This window comes from Marmota flaviventris, chromosome 13, assembly GCF_047511675.1.
Source record: "Marmota flaviventris isolate mMarFla1 chromosome 13, mMarFla1.hap1, whole genome shotgun sequence".
In the NCBI taxonomy this organism is placed as follows: Eukaryota; Metazoa; Chordata; class Mammalia; order Rodentia; family Sciuridae; genus Marmota; species Marmota flaviventris.
Genome location: NC_092510.1, coordinates 74,382,270 through 74,404,191, shown reverse-complemented (window position 1 = coordinate 74,404,191; position 21,922 = coordinate 74,382,270). Strand labels below are relative to the sequence as shown.

At 36.9% G+C, this 21,922-nt stretch overlaps 1 protein-coding gene across 1 annotated transcript in view; it reads left to right on the top strand.

Moving 5' to 3' along the window:
• Positions 1 to 21,922, top strand: part of Grin3a (glutamate ionotropic receptor NMDA type subunit 3A) — a 179,727-nt gene that overhangs the window by 98,452 nt on the left and 59,353 nt on the right. Inside the window, exons 4-5 of the mRNA XM_071600459.1 lie at positions 17,189 to 17,334; positions 21,300 to 21,415. Coding sequence (XP_071456560.1) covers positions 17,189 to 17,334; positions 21,300 to 21,415 — 262 coding nt within the window. The remainder of the gene's footprint in view (positions 1 to 17,188; positions 17,335 to 21,299; positions 21,416 to 21,922) is intronic.

The following is a 21,922-nucleotide window of genomic DNA, read 5'->3' as shown; positions in this document are numbered from 1 at the left end:
CTAATCCAGGGATCCTTAGGTGGCAGATGAGACCAATCAGAAATATGCTTCAAACATTTCATCCAGATACCTTTGTTTCTTTTTTTTTCTAAAGTCTTTTTTCTACCAATTAATAGAATTCCAAAAGTAATAATGAGGCACTGCAATAGGCTCTAAAAGACTTCAGAAAAACATATTTCCTTCAGAAAGATGTATAAGTAAACAACTAATTATAAAACATTGTGATTAATGAAACAATAAAAATAGGTAAGAGGGAGACATAGAACCCATGAGGATGAGTAACTTTTGGAAGAAGATGGTAGAGTGCAAGGGTACCAAACAGGGTTCAAGGACGAATGGTGATTACTCTGGGACCAGAAGAAAATGGAAATTCTAGACAGAAGTAACAGCTTATGCAAATGGTAAAAGGCAAGACTGAGGCCAAATGACAAGAGCCCTGGGCTTGGTGACTGAAGATCTTGGTTCAGTTTCTGGATTCTCTCTTAGAGTTGTTAACATGGCCTTGGTTACCTGTTCCTACAATAATATCACATAACAAGCAACTGTGAAACAGTTGTGGCATCCAACAAAAAGCATTTATGTAGCTCTCAAGTTTGCCAGATTTAGCTGACCTAATCAACACTCTGCATATTTTACGATCTGCTGGGTTTTGGATAATACAGGATAGATTCAATAATTTCCTGGGGTGATATGACTCTGCCCTAAATATCAAATCTCCAATAGGCTGATCAAGGCATGTCTTCCCATGGTGATAGCAGGGGCTATAACACAAACAAAAAGGTGCAAATACTTTTCCAATTCTACGCTGACATCAAGTCTGCTTACACTGCAGTGACCAAAGCAAGTCACATGGCTGGGACCAGAGGCAGAGAGAGGGGACACTCACAGTGATGTGGTAAAGCGTATGAGTCAAAAAGGAGTAATAACCCAATCATGCTGGTGCACACTTGTAATCCAAGCCACTTAGGAGGCTGAGGTAGGAAGATCACAAGTTCAAAAGCAGGGTGGGCAACTTTAGCAGGACCCTGTCTCAAAATAAAATGAAAAGGACTGGGGCTGTAACTCATTGGTAGAGCATTTGTCTATCACGTAGGAAGCCCTGAGTTCTATCCCTAGCACCATAAAGAAAAAAAAATAGGAAAGAATTGAAGCCCATTAGTATAATAAATTCACACCACCCACTTAATGTCTCTAGGGTTGGTTCCCTTTTCTATAAATGAAGGACACAACAATTCCCCTCCGGACATCCCAGGGTGGTAAGGAAGAATGTACAAAAAGCATTTTTGAAGTCTTTCAACTAAAAATAAATACATGAATAACCAAAAAAAATTAAGGAAATCTAAGAGATTGGTATCTCTCCATGGTTTATGCACCAGATAGTCACACACTTAAACCCCTACTTCTTGTTCTTAAGAAATTTATTGTCTCAAAAATGCCTAGAAATTTTCCAAGCTATAATCAAAAAAAGGACATCTAAATGCCAAATTCTGCTCCAGAAAAGGGGGGTTGAGTGAGATGACTTCAAGAATATTCATGATAACCACCCAAAACACCCACAATGGCTATATCTGGAGGAAGGAGTAGAGTCTCCTTGACTCATAAACTAGATCTGGTCTCTACCTCGCCATAATCAAGTCTTTGGTCTTGGACAAGTCACTCATACTTGAACAGTTCTGATTTCTTCCTCTGTAAACTGAGGGTTTTGAATAAAGTTATACATCATTTTAAACATTTTAGTTTTATAGTCTTTAATTCTGGAAAGAAACTATCCATTTGCAAATGAACCAGCTTATCTCAAAATCATCGGAAAACTATCAGTAAAAGAAAAAAAATAAGAGTTGATTCAGATGTTAATAACTAAGCAAATTTGTAAAATCTACTTTATGTATTTGACAAATAAAAGTGGAATATATTTTAAGGTGTACAATATGATGTTTTGATCTATTATATACACTGTGAAGTGATTACCATGGTTAACATATTCATAACCTCATATAGTTACTTTCACATATACAATACAGTGCTGTAAATTATAGTCATTTGACTCTCAGAACTTATTATCTTATGAATGAAAGTTTATACCGTTTGACCAACATCCCCCATCTTCTCCACCCAGCCCCTGTCAGACATTGTTTGCTTTATGAGTTCATTTTTTTTTCTTGGATTCCACATTAAAGTAGAATCATACGGAATTTGTCTTTCTGTATCTGGCTTATTTCATTTTACACAATATCCTCTGGGTTGAGCCACATTGTCAAAAATGGAAGGAGTTTCTTCCTTGATAGGGTTGAAAAGTATTCTACTTTATATGTATTTCTCTATATATATATATTTATTTATACATATTTTTATATATTTATATACATTTTATATATTTATATATTATACCGCAGTCTCTTTATCCATCCACCTATCTATCCACAGAAATTTATATTGCTTCCATGTCTTAGCTATTGTAAAGAATGCTGCAATAAACAGATATTTCTTCAAGTTACTGACTTCAATTCCTTTAGATATGTACCTAGAAACAGGATTGTTGGATTTTATGATTGTTTTATTTATGAAATTCTATGCTATTTTCCCAAATGACTATACCAATTCATAATCCCACCAACAGTGTACATCCTTTATATGTATATCCTTTTAACCTTACCAACACTTACCACTTGATTTTTTATTAAAAAGCTATTTTAACAGGTATGAGGTGATAATGCATTGTGGTTTTTCATTGCATGTCTTGTTGAGTAATGATTTTGAGTACTTTCTCATATACCTGGCAATCATTTATGTGTCTTCTTTGGGGAAATGTCTGTTTGTTATAGAGTCGTATGAGTTTCTTATGCATTTTGGATATTAGCCCACTATCAGACATACTGTTTTGCAAATATTCCATAGATGGTCCTTTCATTTTTTTTACCACTTTGTCATGCAGAAACTTTAGTTTAATGCAGTCACATCTGTTTATCTTTGATTTTGTTGCTTATGAAATTTGTTAGCTTGTTTTGGGTACAGGGAATTGATTGAACCCAAGGGCCCTCTACCATTGAGCTATATCCCCAGTCATTTTTATTTTTTATTTTGAGGTATAGTGTCACTGAGTTGCCCACACTGGGTTTGAACTTATGATCCATCTCTATCAGCTTCCCAAGTCTCTTGGATTACAGGTGTGCATCACCTTGTCTAGCTGCTGCCTGTGCCTTTGGAGTTATAATTATGAAATATTCCCAAGACCACAGTCAAGGAACTTTTCTGCCATGTTTTCTTCTAATATTTTTATAATTTCAGGTCTTATATTTATCATCCATTTTGAGTTGTTTTTGCATATGGTTTAAGACAAGTCTCCATCCAGTTTCATTCTTTTGCATGTGAATATCCAGCTTTCCCAACACCACGTATTGAAGAAACTCTCCTTTCTCTATTGTATATTATTGCCATTGTTGTTGAAATTCACTAGTTGGCCATACAAGCATGGGTTTATTCTGAGTTCTCTATCCAGTTCTCTTGGTCTATGAGTCTGTTCTTAATATCAGTGCCATTTTGCTTTGATTTCTATAACCTTGTAGTATGTTTCAAAATCAGGTAGTGTTATTCTGTGGCTTTTTTCTCCTTTGCTCAGGGTTGCTTTGTCTATTTGAGGTCTTTGGGGGTTGCAAGATCATCAACTTTTTAATTAAAAATATGTTGTTATTTTAAAGTGAATACTGATATAACATGATAATTTTAAAATGGTCAAATAGAAATCACTCACAATTGCTTTTTTGTTTGTTTGTTTTGTTTTGTTTTTTGCTCTGGGTGCTGCAGATCGAACCCAGGGCCTCACACATGCTAAGCATGTACTCTACCACTGAGCTATACCCCAGCCCCACCATCACTTTTTTAAACCAATGAAATACATTTGATTTGTGTGATCATATAAATTGACACAATGAGTCAGTTTTCCTTTACTCTTTCTATATAGTATGGCCATATTCATTCACCTAACACTTAATAAACATCTACTGTTACCATCTAGTCACCCAGAAAGTCAAATCATGGAGCTGATCTGTTCTTCCAGGTTTTACCAAGCCAGTTTCTACACATGAATTATGAACTTTTCATTTTATGCTCCTAGTTTGTGTGCTGTGAGTATTACTCAAGGTTGTGGAAACTGAATTGACATTCAGGTTAAGTCCCAGAGGCAGCACACGAGTGCAATATTTTAAATGTGTATATGACATAGCTCCACTTAGCTGTCTTATCTTAACCAAATTGCTTAATCTCACTGATCCTCATTTTTCTCAACTGCAAACTTTATGAATCATTGCATTTTTTTATTACTGCATGAAAATTTTCTCAAATTTGCCAAAGAAAGAGAAAGAAAATGCTTTTTTTAACTCAGCTGACTGCTGCCCTCTGATGCTTGGCTCACAAAACAAAATAGGACTTTAGTTGTGCTGCTCTTGTGATTCATTTAACTGGAGCAAATGTGCTGAATAGAGAAAGAAAGATAAGCAAACACTACCTCAGTCATAAACTCGGAGATGGTTTCAAGTAGAAAATCTGGGAGGGATGCCACAGGCAGGCTTCCCTGGGGGAGGAAGGAGAGACAGGAGGCATCCTATCCTTCTTGAATGCATTTGGAATAGATACCTGGATTTTTGAGGGACCCCTCCTCATAATGAATGGCTCAATCACTAATTTCTTGAGTACTCCAGAGCAAAGACAGATTGGCCATTCAATCATGGCAAATGAAAGTAGAAGATACAGGCAAGTCACCCCAAGTGCTCCCCAAGAGAAAAATAAAACAAGAGGAAAGGATTTCTCTTACTACTTACTATTTAGGGATTTGTCTTTCTGTTTATCTGACATTTTGTTGGAGCAGCCTCTGTTAGATGCTGGTTTCCTAGGGTCTATGTCAGGGGATTGCTGACCTTGAGGCTAAACCTCCTACTGATACTTTTACACCCAGTCCACCTTGTATGAAGGCCAAATGGGACATGCTTTGATATTTAATTCATCTGAGTTATATAATGAAATAAAAACTGGCATTAAAAAAAAAAAAGTCCAATGCCATGAGGATGTCAGTAGAGTTGTGCCAAATGCCTTACATCACTAGGCTGGAGGTAAATTTATAGCTGTTTGCGTTCATTTGCATTTAATCAGCCCAGAATTGCTGACTCTAGATTCAGCAAGGACCTTCCTGCCTGCACAGTCTGCAGCCTACAGTAAATACCTTGCTGGTGAGGGGCGATGACTCGAGTGAGAAGTTTGAGTTCCACAGACCACAGGTCGTTTTTCACCTAGAAATTTGGCTGTATAGCAAGAGCAATTATATAAACAAAAATCCAGGGTTATTTTGACACTGTGGCTTAAAGGATTACTCCTTTCCTTTTTTTCGAAAGAGCCTCTGTAGCCTCAGTTTTGGCCCCAGCTTACTTGGTGCAATCCTCAAGTCTTCCACCTTCCATGGAAACACAGCTTAAGAGGAATGATGATTCTAAACTATATTATGATAATAATGTCCTTTGAAAATCCCATGTAAGAAAATACCTCACATGGTAGTCAGGTTCTGGAATCAGCTCCTATGTCTAGATAGCAACTTACTCTAACAGCATGTGTTGAAGACCTGGGGAAATTTCTTTTATATCTCTGAACTTAAATTCCCCACTCATGAACTGGAGTTATTAACAGAACCTACCTCCTAGGAGCAAAATTGTACTGAAATGAGATGATAACTATAAGGGCCACATATATAATCAGCATAATAAATAATAGCTACTGATATTGACAAATTATTAGGGATTAATTAAGTTTCCACCTTGGGCTATTAGCTTCATGTGGGAGGACTGAACTCTTTCAAAGAGCTATTTTGCAGATTTTGTGAGTCTTGCAGTAGTTAGGGGAATAGCTGGCAAAGCCAAAAAACTTTTATACTGCGTACTATTGTTGTCCAGAATGACAGAACCACACAGTCTGTCCGGCTCTCTTGTTTTCTGGCTCCATCAGCTTAGGTAAGGTAGTTAGCAGCTCTGCACCTCAGAATTCTCATGTATAAATGGTCTAATAATAGAGTCCACATCAGGCGATTGTTGTAAAGATCTTGAAGATTCACATGTGTAAAGCACTTCAACAGTGCCAAGCACATGCTGAGCTACATCATCATCACCATTGTAATTATTATTGCTCCATGCTTCTTTGTTCAGAGAAAATTGTATTAACAGCATATTAGTGAAATAATCAGACATATAAGGGAGAAGTGGACCTAACTGCGCAAGGTGAACCAACAGGAAAAGGGATATTTTTCCTGATTTGATTAAAGTAACAGATAAAACTGTGTTTGTTATGTGCAACATGATGTTTTAAATGTATACAAATTATGGAATGGATAAATCTACCTAATTGACATATGAATTACCTCATATGGTTATCATTTTGTGGTGAAAACACTTAACTTTCAACTCTCAGTATTTTTCAAGATTATATCACTAGCTATATTCACCATCTGTATAATAAGTCTTATTCCTACTATATAACCATAATTTTTTTATTAACTCCTCAACTCACCTTCCAACTTCCTCACACTCTGGTAACCCCCATTCTACCCTCAACTTTTATGAGATCAATTTCTTTTTGGATTTCAGCTATGATTCACGTCATCATGTTTTTGTCTTTCTGTACCTGGCTTATTTCCCTCAGCAATAATGTCCTCCAGGTTGATCCATGTTGTTGCAAATTATAGGATTTCATTCTTTATTACCAATTAGTATTACTTTGTATATATGTACCCCATTAGCTTTATCCACTGATGAACACTTAGTTTGATTTCATATTTTGGCTATTACAAACAGTGCTGTAACAAATGTGGGAGTATGGATATCTCTTTAACATGCAGGTTTTATTTCCTTTGGGTATATACCCTGCTGTTGGATTACTGGATCAGATGGCAGTTCTATTTTTAATTTTTTGAGGAAGCTCCTTACTGCTTTCCGTAACAGCTATATTAATTTACATTTCTGCCAAAGTGTACAAAGATTCCCTTTTCTTCACATTTTCCACACTTTATCTTTTGTGATTTTTGTAATAGCTATTCTCACAGGCACAATGTGATATCTCATTGTGATGTTGATTTGCATTTCGCTCATGATTTAGTAAGGTTGAAATATTTTTTCATGTATCCGTTGTCCAACCGTGTGTCTGTTTCAGGTTTTTTGCCCATTTATAATAGTGTCATTTCTTTCTTGCTATTGCATTCAGTTCTTCATATATTTTGGATATTAACATATTGTCAGATGTGTACCTTGCAAATATTTTCTGCCATTCTATAGGTTGCTCCTCATGTTGTTGATTTTTTTCCCCTTTGCTGTGCAGAAGTTTTGTTTTGGTTTGTTTGTTTTTGATATAATTCCATGTGTCCATATTTGCTTTTGTTGTCTGTGCTTTTAAGGTCATGTTCAAAAAATCTGCCCAGACTAATGTCATGGAGAAGAAAACATGTCCTCCCTGTGTTTTCCCTTATTTGTTTCATAGATTCAATTTTTATTTATGTCTTTAATCCATTTCAAGTTGATATTTGTATATGGTCTGAGACACAGATCTTCCTTCTACATATGTATACTCAGTTTTCTCAACACCATTTATCAAAGATGAATCCCAATTGTGGATTCTCGGGAACTGTGTTGAAAGTCTCTTGGCTATAAACAGGTGAATTTATTCCATTTGTCTCTCTGTCCATTTAAAATAGGATTTGAGGGAGATTTTTGAGATGACAATTGGAAGGGGCTCAGTAAACTGAGAAGGAGAGGCTGTTCCAGATGAACAAGATAAGACGACATTAGGACCAAGGACAGAGAAGAAGCAAAACGAAATGACCTTCATGGAAGAAAAGAAAGAACCAGAAACAAAGAAGTAGGACATCTGTCGCAGAACAGCAATGATTCCTTTGTAGAAATCCTATAATTCTTTGGTTTTATCTTTAGAGTGTCTAAAGGCAAACACTTCACTTGGATACCATGACAATAGACCCCATTGTTGTATTACCAAAAAAAGTAAAATACCAAATGAGATGCCAGGGACTTCTAGAAGCTCAGTAAATGCATACTATTGCAGGCTAATGCAGGCTATTTCATGGATGTTGCTAAGCAAATTTAATTCAATATTTCTTCTAGAATGAAACAAAGACTGGAAACTTAAGTTTCATAAATAGTAGATTAGGAATGTTGTTGAATAATTATTTTATCAGTCACATTCATGTGGGGAAGTTGACAGATTATATTGGATCCCAAATTAGGATTTGTCAAGCTCACATTTGCATTATTTGTGTGACCTGGAGCAAGTTCCTTCTTTACTTTTCTCCTTATAGGCCTAAATCTCCTTCAAGAAGGAGGACAGTGTAATGTTCAGGCTCTGGAGTCAGACTGAGTTCAGAACTCTTCTTTATGCTTATTGACTGAATTCTCTGGAGCAAGTTGTTTAAACTAAAGTCTTGGTTTCTCATTCGAAAGATAAATATAATGATACTTAGTGTCATCTTTGTGTGGTTTAAATCATATAATCCATCCTAAGGTGTTAGCACAATGTTTGACACATGGGGAAAGTCAAATAAATGGAAATTATTTATATTGCTACCTATAAAATTAATGAATGGGGTGACATAGCTCAGCAGTAGTGACCCTGGGTTTACACAGCCAAAAAAAAGATGTGGAAAATAAATGAACGGACTGAATAATCTTTAACATCTCCTCCAGTTATTCATCTTTCCACTATCCTGGATTTTTATAGCTTCCCAACTTTAGCATCTCCCTTCTAATTCATTCCCTAACTCCCAAACAAAAACCAAGTAGAGTAGAAAAAATAAAAAGTGACTGCTATAGTAAGGGAGATGTGTATAAGGATGTGTATGTGTACGGGGTGGAGGGATGTGTATATAAGGGAGGAAGGAGCAGGGCTCAGCCCTACACCTACTGCCTGGACTGCTAGACAGCCAACTCAAGTATCTGAACCCCTAGGACACAGGATGCATGTCTTATTTTAGGAAACTTAGCCAATCCATTTAGCTTGTTTTTTACCATTTATGAATTGAACATAGAAGCCATCAGACTTTTTGTGCCTTGTGAATGGAATAATATGCATGGATGAGTTTTGTAAACAGCACAGTTCAAATGTTGCCATTGTTGCTGTTGTTTCTAAAACTGTGATAAACATCTTATTTAAAAACCCAAAGGGTGTGGGCTGTTAGTCTTATTTTTGTAAGCTGGTTTTAGTCATTTGGATTAAATTGATCATTATGTTTGAGGGATATAAGCCTTATCTATAGTTTCTCAAAAAGAGAAACCTTCCCTGAAGGCAACAATGTGCTGGAGAAATACAATATACTAGAGATGTTATGTATTAGAGATAAGTGAACTAGAGATTAATAGTACAAGTTCTCAGGTTTCTGGATTCATTTCCCTGCTCTGCTATTTTCTGGTTGTATGGCTTTGAGCAAGTTGTTTAATCACTCCAAGCTCCAGTTCCTCCATCTTTAAAATGGGGATAATGACTGTATGTCCTAAAAAGAGCTGTTATGAGGATTAAACGAGGTGATGAATTTAAGTTCTTGGCATAGTGCCTGGAATGGAGGAGACACCCAGTAAGGTGTTAGAAAAAATAATGGAAGAGCTGGGGTTGTAGCTCAGCAGTTGAGTGCTTTCCTAGCATGCATGAGGCACTGGGTTCAATCCTCAGCACCACATAAAAAAATAAATTAATAAAGCAAAGATATTGTGTCCATCTACAACTAAAAAAATAATGTTTAAAAAAAAGAAAATAATGCCTTGTGTGTAAACAGAGATATGATAAATTGTGTTATAAAGGTGTATTAAGAATTGTAATGCAAAAAGAGAAAGAGAGAGCTCATGTATAATGGCATTATTTGGCATGAACATACTTTATATACAGAGTTATGAAAAATTGTGCTTTGAGTGGATAATTATGAATGTAATGCATTTCACTATTGTCATATATGTAAGAAATAAATAAATAAATAGATAAATAAATAAATAAATATGAAAAAAGAAAACGATGGAAGACATAATATAGAATTAATAAATAATTCCAGCTTTGATGAGTCGGCAGGTATAAAAAGCCAGGGTCAAAGGCTGAGGAATAGAGGGAAGCGCAAAAAATAAGATGGAATGAATGACTCCACTATAGTGAGTAGGTATGGAATTAGTCAGTTCTCATAAACTCAGGTCTGTAGAGGCTGTCCCCAAAACACCTTCCCTTAGGATAGCATTTAAAATTTGTCCACATGTGATACTATCACTTCAACTTGAAATTTGGTGGCCAGAGTTTTCTTTTACTTATTGGCCATTGAAAGAAACAAAGGACTATAGTTGTCAGGACCTATTAGAAGATTGATACACCAGGGCAGACGGAAATGGGTTTGTCATCATACTAAAGCCTAAGTATCGGCTTGCTGAGATTAATCACACCTACCTCTGCTCATTCACCTGCAAATGTGGATCTTTTCAAAAGAATGTTAGGATTGTAGAATGGAGAGGAAAACTAGAAATGTGGGAGTTAAGGAGATAGTTATATCTACATTGTCCTACTGAAGTTCAGCAAACATTTTCTGATTGGGCCGGATAGTAAAAATTTTAGGCTATGTGAATCAGACAGTCTCTTGCGCACCTACTCAGCTCCACAGGATATAGCACAGGAGCAGCCACACACAGTATGCAAATGAATGGGCACGACTGTGGTTCAATAAAACTTGATTTACAAAAACAGGTGGCAGGCTGAATTTGGCCCATGGGCCCTATTCTGCTGACCCATCGTCTACATATAGACTGGATTCAGTGATTCAAGTTGTCAGAAGGAACAGGTCCAAAGCTCCTATAAATCAAGCTTGTAGTTGAAGAATGTTGTTGACTATAGATAGCTGACCTAACATAAAGGGTCATCTCCAGACAGAAAATGAAGGGAAAGGCAGTAAACTGCTTAACTTTAGATAGAGAAAGCAACTTCTGTAGAAGAAGAATAACATGGAAAAAATGAAGCATAAGATGTAACCACAACTCACATTTGAAGGGCTCAAAAACATCATTTTCAGCCTTATGTTTCTGTATTCTAAAGTCCAGAGCATGAATAATAGCCAAGAGGAAGATATGCCCTTGTTTGCCAGGGACAGTTCTAGTGTGTCTGTTGTCCCTGTATAATTACCAACAGTGACCTCTTTTTAAAAAGTGTCCTTGTTTACAATATAAATTGTATGACCACAACTATAATAACCAAAATTGTTATGAAATTGTTGCACAAATAGGTACATACTTACCATTTCACCAAAGCTTGAACAATAAGTCTATAAATGCAGAATGTAATACTAGATAAGAGGAAGTAAGGACTTTGAGTCAGACAGGTTCAAATCCAATCTTATTTTTTACAGGTTTTAAACAATGCACTAAATTTCCCTGAATCTCAGTTTTTTCATACGCAACAATAAATAATAAAAGTAGTGATCTTGTTATATTTAAATGTATTATCATACAGTAAATATCCAAAAATACTGTCATTAATTTTATTACTATTATCATTATTATTATATATTTAAATGGAATAAATTGGTTGAGTGGGAACGCAAAGTCATCCTTTATATGTGAAAGATACGCTTCAAGAGGAGTAATTTGCTTGACACTAGAGACATGCAAACCAATTTAACAGCACTTTCTGGTGAGATTATAAACTTGCTATTGAAAGTCTGGTCCACGAACCATGGTAGCATCATCAACCAGGAATTCTTTCGTGCAAAATCTCCAACCTAGACCTAAGGATTAAGAAACTTTATTTTGAAGAAACTCAGTGTTGTACATCTTACCATATTATGAAAAGATTCAGACTTTAGTGGATTAAAGTACATAGATGATTTAAAAGTCACTCTGAAACCTGAGACCACTTCACATTATAGTCCATGGGTTTGGAGTGGATAAAATAACATCATGGGAGGAGCTGGTACACCCCTTCTACTGGGCAAGCTAAAAATGACCCTTTCCACCCAATTCCAAAGAACATTGTACAGTGTCCAGTAACTACATTCCATGTATGATTTAAGTACCAATCACATTAAGGTACAAATATAGATCTTAAATAAACCCTAGAGCATTGGGATTATTTTTCATCTGAGGCATCCTTCCTACTTTGATCATAGTGGTTTCTTTCCTAAGTTTATTTCCATTTGTTTTGAGCTTCTTCCCTGCTTTCTGGGAAATGCATGTCTGATTGTTCTTCGTGTGCTCTAGGTAGAGTTCAGCATTTCATTAATACTGAACAATTCACATACAAATAGATAGTTTAACCTTAGATATTTCCCCAAGGCTCAAAGAGGTTGATGCAAATATAAACAGAATTGGAAGAGCTGGTAAAGTATTCAGCTGAAACTTTAAAGAATACTTTTCTCTCTGGGACTTCCTGGTGATGGTTGTAATACAGCTCAAATGCTTTAGCTCTTTGTATACATTTATCCTCCTTCCTTGATGCAGGCTTTCTGACATCCCTGGCTGGCTGAATTACACACAGGGCAGACTACGCTGGCCCACTGGGTTGCATCAATCGCTTCTTAGATCACTTTTCCAATTCTATTATTCTGTGACTGCTGAGTAGTATGCTGTTATTTTCCATTAGAACTTCACACAGATAATAAAAAAGAATATCTCACTTTGAAAGAATTAAGATAACAATTAAAGGGGGAAAATAATCTTTAAGGGAAAAGAAAAAGAGATAGGATAAAAGTATGAAATTTGTAATGCATCAAGCCTAAAAGGATTTCATGTCAAAAATGATGATTCACTTATTATCCCCGTATGTACCAAGCATCTCCTAAGTGCCAAGTACTGTATGTTTGCATGATGGCGATGATGCTGCTGATGACAGTGATGATGATGATAGCAGCTAATATTTGCTGAGGACTTATGACCACATGAATGAGCTAGTAGAAATTTAGATCTAGCCAGGAAGGCAGATTTAGCAAATAATTCCAATGTTATCAGTGCTATGTGAAACTGAAGGTGCAATAGATGAGTGTTTCAGGGGACCTGACCCAAGCTTAGGGTCAATGAATGCTTCCTTGAGGAAATGGCATGTAAGAGTTAATGAGATAAAGGAGAAGTAGCAATAGGGAAATAGATCACCCCCAGACAGAGCCAAGTTTGTGTAAACAGCTCTGATCAAGCAAGATGTATATGTTGGAAGAACTGAGAAAATTGACAAAAGTACGGAGGGTAAGGGGTAAGAATAGGGAAATGAAATTAGAAAAAAGGCAGGAATAGAATCATGCCAAACCTTAGAGTCCAGGGTAAAGTCTGGACTTTATCCCAAGGGTGGATAGGGAGCCATAGATGATGATCAGATCATCTTTGAGTTCTAAGATGACTGAGGAAGTTGGAGAGAAATAAAGGGAACATGTGGAGGGTGGAGATTATGATGACTCAGACCATTGAAGTTGTAGGTAAAACATCTCCACGTAAGAGTGAGGCTCCCATCCAGCTAACAGAATGCATCATCTCCTATACATTCATGCTTTAGGGAACTTTCCACTCTCCAAACCTCAAAACCACTGCCTCCACAGAGTCACATGAGTCCAATGTGAAAGTTGATGAGCAAATAGCAGCCAAAAGTTATGGAAAAGATAAAATACAAAGAGCCAGTCCTGAACCAAAATTCTGAACCTGGGTCTACTGGGTCCTACCTCCTTCCTAGTCCCTGGAAAAGAAAGGATACCCTTTCTTTTCAGCAGAGCAAATAAATCCCAGAAAGGCAGAGTTTGCCTAGAAACTGTTCATTGGCCATAAAAGTATTGCCACAGGATTAGGTGAGGAAATAGACTCCAAGAAGTGAGTCTTTTCATATACAAGACAAAAGTATGTTATTTAATGATCCTATGTTCCTTGACCTTAAAGAAAAGGCTTAATGGCAATGCTTAAGTGGTAGGCCAAGCTGTTAGCACTTTTTGTACTAAATGAATGAAAAAGCCATCATCTCCCTGTGTTCAAAGAATATCTATGAATTAATCCATTATCAAGCATTCCATTGATCGATTACTTGATGGAAGCCATTGGGAATACCATGGTGAGTTAAACTAGACAGGATTCTTGTTTACAGAGTTCCAGCCCAGTGAAGAAGTTAAGAATCTAGGCATTAATGAAATGTTAACACAACTACACTTATGTATGTACAACTACATCTTTATGTATAATATGAAGACTTGTTAATCTCTATGAAAATGTGGTCATTAGCTACCCAAACCTCAGTGTCTTAATCTGTAAAATAAGAAAATAACATCTATTCCATGATTATTGTGAGGATTATAAAGGTTTGAAACCCTTAACTCTGGCACATAACTAGCAGATTTTGCAAAGATCAGACCCAGGGAGTGAGTATGACATATGTCAGAAGCAGTGTTTTACAGGGGTCAAAGCTGAATTCTTCCATCAGACTGTCCGGGTTCAAATCCCAGGTGCTGCTTTTACTAGCTCTGTGACCTTGGACAAATGTCAAACTTTCTAATGTTCAGTTTCTTCATCTGTGAGAGGAATATAGTGAAAATACCTAGGTCACAGGTTTCTCAGGTGGATCAGAAGAAATGATTCATGGAAATGTAAAGGTTTGCTTAAATAAACAGCTAGAGTGCATAGTTTGTAAGTACATAGTTTGCTGTATTGGTATAGATAAATAAGCAATTAATCACTTTTATTGTTATCACTTTGGGTAGTAGGGTGAAACTATATAAGACCAAAGACTTCGCACAGAAGATCTTGATGTAGGCCTTAAAAAAAATGAATAGGTGTTGTACAGAGAAAATGCTGATGAATTTGCTTTTCTCCATCCATAGGACAGCAATTTGCTATTGTGAGAATTGCCAGGGGGTTGAAGTCTCAAGGAGAATATTAAGAAAAGGCTGATGAGTTCCCAATAATAATCATCATCACTCCAGTTACTGCTATGAATTGGAAGACAGGATGATGGGGTGGATAACAACCAGAGCTTTGAAATCAGACAGATTCTGGTTCTGATCCAATCCCTACTACTTCCAGCTGCATGATCTTACACCAATTACTTCATTTCTCTGAGTTGCGGTATACTGCTCTTCAAAAGAAAGTGGTAATAGTGTCCTCCTGTGAAGCCATCATGAGGATTAAACAAGATAATGCACATGAAGTGCTGAGTACCATGTTTGGCACATGATAAGTACTCAGTAAATGTTAACTGTTGTTATTGTTTATGCCTCATTAAGGTTGCACTGACATAAAATGTTAGAATTTGTATGAAGTAATTACATTAAACAAAGGGCATAATACCATATTACCTACTCCACAGTGGGGTATCCAAAGAAATATCATAAATAACCAGAGGATCTGTTCCTATATGGCAGTGACTGCAGGAAGTTTTTTCTACTTATAAACATTATATATGTTTCTGAAGACAACCCATAACTTTAAAATAAACTTATTATTATTTCATCACCAGTCATACAGCCATTGCTAATATCTTTATATATTTTCTTCCAAGGTGTGTGTGTGTGTGTGTGTGTGTGCCTGTTCATATGTGATACTTATGGGAATTATGGTATTTAAATAAATATGCACATATTTAATTTTGGTCATGATATAAAAACTTTTTCCATTTTTTCCTAGGAGCAGCTACCAGATTTTATAAGCATATTTTACAAACTTGTTTTATAGATTTCATGACATCTTATAAGGACATGCTATATAGTTTATTTAATTATGGTCATATTGCCTTTATTGTGTGTCAGAATTACTTCAACTTTGATTATAAGGTATTTGTTACCATATCCAGTGAGTTCTCTATCTTTTTCATTGGGGGTTGTAAACAACTTGAAAGCCTAATTAATTTTTAAAGAGTGCTGTATTTTCTCCTTCCATAGGAAAAAAATTACAAATATGTATTTACATAAACTATTGCCTAAAATTTCAGATTTTTGAAGTTCATGAAGCCCATCTATGGACCCATGGTCCCCACAACTTATAGTCAGAACCAGTGGTATAAAATGCATCAATATGAAACAGAATAAAAAAGTTCAAAAACTTTACTGTAACATTGGTGGAGAGTAGCCCTAAAACTTCAGGTTATTGGGCTGGGATTGTGGCTTAGTGGTAGAGTGCTTGCCTAACATATGTGAGGCACTGGGTTCAATTCTCAGCACCACATATAAATAAATAAAATAAAAGGTCCATCAACAACTTAAAAAAAAACTTCAGGATATTTCATCACTTTCATAATATGGCCCAATTTCAGTTTGTTCTTAAATTTGAAATTGTCCAAGTTTTGGATCCCATATTAAGGCTTCTCCCAGATATCACTGAGTAACATTTCATGTGATGTATCTTTTCTATCCTTAGTGACGGAAAGGTCTCAGCAGGACTCCCAGTGCACTGCCCATCCTCACCATGCAGTCTTGCATCCTGGAGAACTATGACATTACTGAATCTACTCCTGCTACCCCTCACCTCCACTGATCTCAACTTTCTTACACACTATTCCTTCCGAGGAAATATACAGCATGACTCAGCATTGGATAATACAGTTTCATAAAGGAAAAAGAGCATTTCATAATAATACCAAAAATAAAATCAACACACCTAACATGTAATATAACTGATACTTAAGAAAGTAATAAGAATTATAGTGCATTCTGCTATTATATGTAAATAAAAAATAAATTAAAAAATAAAATAAAAATTAAAAAGAGAGGGATATGTTCACAATGTTGAGTCAGGTATATTTTAATCTGAGGATGCAGGTTTTTAATTAGGCCTCTGTGTAGGTCTAACTAAGGGGATCATAATCTTCGATTTATTATCTTAATTACGTATTTCAAAATACAATTTAGAATATGAAGCTGATTCTACATGCCAAGTTGTACAGCTTTTAAAGCATTATCATAGGTTGTCAATATAAAGAAAAAAATTGTTGTGGAGTTTGGATTTCTTGTTCCCATCTGTTTGCTTCTGAAGATAGAACAATTTCTGATGTGAAAACTGGGATATGGAAGAGGATGTACCTGTATCTGCACATCTTTATTATATGTTTGTGCCTCTGTGTGTTTTAAAAGTCCTAAAAATTATCCCTGGGTTCCAAATAATAATGAAAAAGGAAAAATTTGGAAACAATTCTAATAGTAACTTATATTAAAACCATTTCTTTTCTCCTTCAGCTGCACCATCCGTCCCAAGGCTTCCGGTTTGGAACTGTCCGGGAGAGCAGTGCTGAAGATTATGTGAGGCAAAGCTTCCCAGAGATGCATGAGTATATGAGGAGGTACAATGTTCCAGCCACCCCTGATGGAGTGCAGTACCTCAAGTGAGTGTCAACCTCTTGGATCCTAAAAGTTCTCACTGAAAGAGATGTCATTTTGCTACTGGTGCGATTTATTGTTGTTGTTGTTGTTGTTGTTTTAATGACAAGTATTTCCACTGTGTTCAGTAGTATCACACTGTGTGGGACCCAGAAGGTAGTATGGCAGTATGGAATATGTGCATTTAATTATGTGGCCTCTATTACTAGTTACCTGCATAGTCTCAAGTTGGCAGTAGCTTTGTTCCAAGATCCAGTGGAGTCATTAGTGCAGCAGATGGTTGGGGAAATAAAAGCTGGCTTGGCATCACTTGAGAAAACAATGGTGCTGAAATGATCAAACACACAGGGAATATGGCCAGGGGATAAAGTGTCCCAAAGCAACCCTTTCCTTCACAGTGAATCTCTAAGCCCATGGAATGCCTACTCTTGCCATGAGGAAATGGAATTTATCTTAGGGATTTCCTGTAGAAAAGAGAAAAGATAGAAGGCAGTGCTTCCCATGTCTGCATCCTTCTCATCAGAATTTATGAAAAGCAATCAAAGGCAATCACATTGCCATGGCAGATCATCAGAGCCTGTGATTCAGTGAACTGAATGCAGAGGAGGACCATGCAGTTATGGGTCTGCTTGTCTAGTCTGCCTGGGAAAGTGAATGCATGGATCCCAATAAGCACCACTGCCTGAGGGTGAGCAGTTCTCTCCCTCCCACTTGGCATCAGGGCAATAACAGGCATCCAGCCCTCCAATCCTTATAATTGTGCAGCATTGGGAAGCTGGTTTCTCTATGGTCAGCTACAATGATCTCCCCAATGGACAACAGGGCCTGCCACCTCAAGTTCTTAAAAGAGAGGAAATAAAAGATTTTATGGAACATAAGGGCTTTGTGTTTCTTAAGAGTTCTAGTAATAGGCCCCTTAAACAATTTTATGGACTTTTAATGAGAGCTTGGAGAGGAAGCCACACACTCTTAGATTTGCAAAGTATATATGATGCTTAAGTACTATGAAATGGCACTTTTAATTTTGCAAAAACATCAAAACATTAGAGTCCCTCTCTGGCACAGAGTTTAGAGCTCCATTGCCTCCCAGATCCTCTTCTGTATGTATTCTTTCCTTCAGGCAAATACACAGCGGAGAGAGAGAATGAGATGTCAGGGAAATAGCATTAGGCTCCCAGCTAGATAATGGCTGACAAACTGAGTTCTGCTGGCAGTGTGACAAGCATGAGATGAACCACTGCTGGGGTTCCCAGCATTTCCTCTTCACTCCATGCATTTATTTATTCCAGTGACTTGACGTGAGAAGGTTCCCATACCCAGCATTGGCCCCACCTTAGCCTGGAGAGAAGCAATCATTAGAAAAGTAGTCATAGATGAAGAAGGCCTGAAAGAAGTAAGCTTTCCATGGTAATGCAGCTAACAAGTGGCAGAATCAGGACTAGAGCCAGTTCTTTGTAATCCAATCACTACTTCAAGCTGGTTTGGAAATCATAATGAAAGGTCCTTGATGATCAAAGAATAGTCCATGTTACAGAAACATCTGTGTTCCAGTTAGTATCTGGGAACTAGTTAGACATGCAAGATGCCAGGCTCCATCCCAAACCAACTGCATCCAAATCTGCATTGCAACAAGTTCCCCAGATGAGTCACTGATTGATGTGGAAGAAAAATACAGGCAGAGCTTATCATTAATACCACTTCACTGCTCTCTCATCCTTCTTTCTCTACTTTTGACCTAGTCACTACTGATGCTCTTAAACATTACTCAAAGCATTTGCAGTCTTCATGTTATCCTGCCCCTCTAGCATCCCAAAGCTCTTACTTACAGGGAACAACACCCAAAGTCACTGTACTTGAAAGTCACCTGTGTCCTTTGCCTCTCCCATCAAAATTCTCCCAGCCTTATACCAACTCTCTCAGGGGCCTGCTCCCTAAGGTGACAATTTAACAATAAATTAATCCTATTAAAATGTACACTTCTTTCAGTATATTAATATATGACTTTGTAGCATGTAATATGTATTTTTAAATAAATGCTCAAAAAAAAAGAGCATGATTCTATAATGGGAGAATCAACTGGAGGCCCTATCAACTACAATGGTGACTCAGTACAGAAGCTATAATACCTGAATCACACTTGGCCACTTCTTCACCAGTGACTCATGGTCTCAGGGGAGTCTGTGTGAGATGATTGCTTCTAGTTCCTATGCAATAGAAATCTGATATAACCAACTGCACTTTTTTCATTCCAAAATTAAGAATAGTTGTATAAGTATATGGATGGAACTTAGAGGTGATTTCATTTTGGTTAAAGCCAAACATGAACCTTGTTAAAACTTAAATTCAATAACTCTGGAAAAGAGGATACTTTTAAAAAAAATTTTTTTCACTTACTGGAAGAGAATGAAAAGTAAGCAATGGTAATTGGCACCAAAAAGAAAAGTTAAACTACTTACTATGTGTCCATGTGTGGTCCAAACAAATCCATCCATGTGAAGATATGTTTCCTGCCAAGTGATGAACTTTATACCTGTCTAGGGACGTCTTTCTCTTTTAAAGTTTTGATGAGCCCTAGCCTTGCTCTTCTCTGAGTTTAGAAACCACTTCTCTGCATTGAATTTGAACAGCCTATTCCTTGTTCTAAGATACCATACTGAGGCCAAAAGGAATAGAGAAGAGTTGTTTTCTTTGCAAAGCTGTCTAGATAACCCTGAGTATAGAATAGCCTTTCTTCAATATATGTATGTCCTACTGGCTGAAGACAAAAAAAAAAAAAAAGTGACCTAAACAGCTCGCTTTCAAACTTCTCCACCCTTGCCCTTTTTGTAAGTAGGAGCTCGGCCTATGCTGAGACATAGCCTTCCCCAAAACCTCTTCTGCATTAATGTTCAGAAAAATGGGAAGACTAGCTGGGCATGCACCTATAATCCCAGTGACTCAGGAGGCTGAGGCAGGAGAATCACAATTTCAGAGCCAGCCTCAACAATTCAACAAGGCCATAAGCTATTTAGCCAGACTCTATCTCAAAATAAAAAGGTTACTGGAGATGTAGCTCACTGATTAAGCTCCCTGAGTTCAATCCCCAGTATGAAAAAAAAAGAAGAAGAAGAAGACTTTCATAAAGGATGCCCAAGTGCCCCAAGACTTCTGATAGCAATTTGAGCCCATTGCCAATTCACTAATACAGCCCAGGGACAACTACTCTAAATTATCATTGCCAGAACCACCTACTGGGATGTAACATGAATTTCTGTAGGTATGTTAATAAATTGGACCACTAAGATCTATTACATCAGCTTCCCCTTCCATTTATTGAATGCTAGCCCATGGACTTAGACTATTCTAACTTCCTTTTCTCAAGAATACTAGATTATACTAGAAGACTAAATATTTCCTTAATAACTACTCATAAATATGAAACAATACTTGATCTCTGAATAATATGATATTGATCTTCAGGAAAAAAGATTAAACTTTCAACCTGTGATTAATGAGACCAACTGGCTGCAACTCTACCAGCTATGTCCCCTGGATCAAGTTCCTTCGACTCTCTGAGCCTCAATTTCTTCATTGATTATGTCACAGCCTTTATGAGTGATAAACTGTATGGAAGACAATGAATACAATACCTAACACGAGTTTCTCTGATAACCTACAAGGAAGTAACCTTCCCTGTATACCTTCCTATTCAATTCAGTCACCGTGGCTTTGTTGTTGGGTTTAGAAGTCATGAAAGAGACTGGTAGATAAACACAGAGGTTTATCATGTTTTCTTGTAAGAATATCTGTTTCCCCTGATCTGTACTCTCCAGGTCAGTGAGATGTCAACAAATCTGTCAGCAGCAAGCAAGCTTGTGCTGCCCTTAGTGTTCAGGTGTCTGTCCCCTAAACAGAAGCCAACTGTCAGGCTTAATGCTTCCTGCCCATTAATGAATCATGTTCACTTTTTCTCTCTTGGTCTTAAATATAGGAATGATCCAGAGAAACTAGACGCCTTCATCATGGACAAAGCCCTTCTGGATTATGAAGTGTCAATAGATGCTGACTGTAAACTTCTAACCGTGGGGAAGCCGTTTGCCATAGAAGGTATTAATCAGTCACTCTTGATTTGCTTTTACTCAGGATGTGCTCAGTTTGCTAACCTAGCAAGTCACAAATGCCAAAGTCGGAGGCAAGGAGCTATTCATCTTCCCTTGTTTTCATTTTCAACTCATAAGCACTTAGCTATTAAGTTGCTGAAGTTAGAAATTATTTCTCTCCAACTCAACAAATATTTATTTATGCAATTGTTAGTGAAAAAAATAATTGTTTCTCAAATGTGTTGGTTCAGATATCTGAGAGTGGTGGCAAAATGAGGGAGTCCAGTTTTAATTTGATCTGTCTTTTTTATTTGTTTGAATTTTGGTTTTCCCTGTTTTATTGTTGTTAGTGGTGTTGTTTTTTGGTGCTTGATATGGAACCCAGGGCCTTGCACAGAGTAGGCAAGCATTCTACCACTGAGCTACACCGTTAGCCCCTCATCTTTATTTCTGAATGGCCAAACACTGTAATGAATCTGATACAAAAATGAGACTAAGCTGGGTGTGGTGGTCA